This window comes from Hordeum vulgare, chromosome 4H, assembly GCF_904849725.1.
Source record: "Hordeum vulgare subsp. vulgare chromosome 4H, MorexV3_pseudomolecules_assembly, whole genome shotgun sequence".
Lineage (NCBI taxonomy): Eukaryota > Viridiplantae > Streptophyta > Magnoliopsida > Poales > Poaceae > Hordeum > Hordeum vulgare.
In genome coordinates, this window is record NC_058521.1 from 28,424,590 (window position 1) to 28,426,390 (window position 1,801).

Here is a 1,801-nt window from a genome sequence, read left to right on the forward strand (position 1 = left end):
AGTCACACCATTTGTCGTAATCTCCAACAACACCCGCAGTCCCACACTAAGTGTACTTCAGCAAGGTCTCATTTCAACCACAACATAAATAGCTTGCAGTTAAATGTACCTTGGACTATCTCAGCAAGCCAAACATTTCATATACTGCAAAAGCGCAAAACATATAGAAGTGCACAACTGCACATTACCATTTCAACTAATTACTCCCATCTAGATCAAAGCTTTTGGTCACGTTCGAATTAGTAACAAGCACTGACGGACATAAAAAGACATCTCTAAAATCTCAGTTCCTGTTACTGCAAACTTCACAACACCCTACTACCTAGCAACAGCAGAACACTGATACATAAATGATCCATTACCTAGATACCCAATGCAAAAAAACAAATCACTGCTGCTGATGATAAGATAAAATGCAGTCTTAAACTAACTGTTCTGCTCTAAGAAATGCAATCTCCCTTGCTCACACTCAAACAAACAGTCATAAGACAGAGCTCAAAGCTCTATCGTTAATTCTAAACTGGCACTTCCACTATCAACGAGAGGATAATCTAGAGTCAATCTCGTTAAATTATTAACTGCTTTAGTTCCAAAATTTCTCTTTTTTCCTTCGTACAATGAACAGAAAGAAATCAAGAAACGAAGGGCATACAGAGATCTCGTCCCCTCACTCGAGGACAATCTTGGCGCCCAGCGCCCGCATCTTCTCGGCGATGCTCTCGGCCTCCTCCTTGGGCACCCCGGCCTTGAGCACGGCCGGCGCCTTCTCCACGAGCTCCTTGGCCTCCTTCAGGCCCAAGCTCGTGATCGCCCTCAGCTCCTTGATGATCTTAAGCTTGGCCGCGGCGTCGAACCCCTCCAGCTTCACGTCGAACGCCATCTTTTCCTCCTTGGGCTTTGCTTCCTCGCCGGCCGCGCCAGCGCCGTCTGCGGCCAGAGGGGCTGCGCCGCCCATGAGGATGGCTAGGGGAGGGAGCTGGTCGACGCCGAGGCGGCCGCGGAGGGCATCCGCGAGGGAGGAGGCCTCGATGAGGTTGAGGCCGCAGATCTCGTCGACGAGGCCGGAGACCCGCGGGGTCGGGGTGACGGCGGTGGAGAACGCGGCGGCGTAGGACGGGCGCGCGGCCGGGAGGAGGCGGCGCAGGTGGAGGAGGCGGGAAGCCATTAGGGTTTTGGTCCGTCAGCGGAAACAGAGGGGATCAGGGGACTGACGATGCGGAGGGGGGGAGAAGGACGACGACACAGCACATCTTCTGAACTGAATACGTATTCGCTAGTTTACGTAAATAAAACGAGAAGGTGTATGTGAACGATGATTATTGGGGAGTGATATGCCAAAAAGGGTTTCCCCGCTTTGTATTACAAAGCAACCAATCCTTATAATCAACAGTAAGTGCTGGGACGGAAGCAACACAATCACATTCAAAAGAAACGAAAGAGAAACAACAAAAGAAAAATGCCGACAACGACGGATCGACGAAAACGAAGACGCTTCACGACCACTGCGCCCACTGAAGATCTCCCACCAAGATCCAAGGCTTCGAAGCACCGGTATCAATCAACACCTCCAAGAAGGATCGTGACGATGACGACGTTGCTGCCAAGGGTTTCCCCCGGTACGTGACGAGGCAAAAGGAAGGGTTGCCCCCGACGCCCTCCAGGAAGGTCCGGCGGCACTCACCGGCGTCGCCGCATCGGTGTCGGCCAGGCCGACAGGGGTTCCCCCGATCCCAAACTTCACCTTGGATGCTCCAGAGCCTGTCAACCAACCGACCACCATCTTGCGCCACCATAGTCATGA

At 52.2% G+C, this 1,801-nt stretch overlaps 1 protein-coding gene across 1 annotated transcript; it reads right to left on the reverse strand.

Annotated features, from left to right (window-relative positions):
- Nucleotides 1–552: 552 nt before the first annotated feature.
- On the reverse strand, nucleotides 553–1,225 carry LOC123447688 (50S ribosomal protein L7/L12-like). Its single transcript, XM_045124317.1, has one exon. The coding sequence runs from the start codon at nucleotides 1,163–1,165 to the stop codon at nucleotides 668–670; it is 498 nt and encodes a 165-aa protein (XP_044980252.1). The 5' UTR covers nucleotides 1,166–1,225; the 3' UTR covers nucleotides 553–667.
- Between the last annotated feature and the right edge of the window lie 576 nt (nucleotides 1,226–1,801).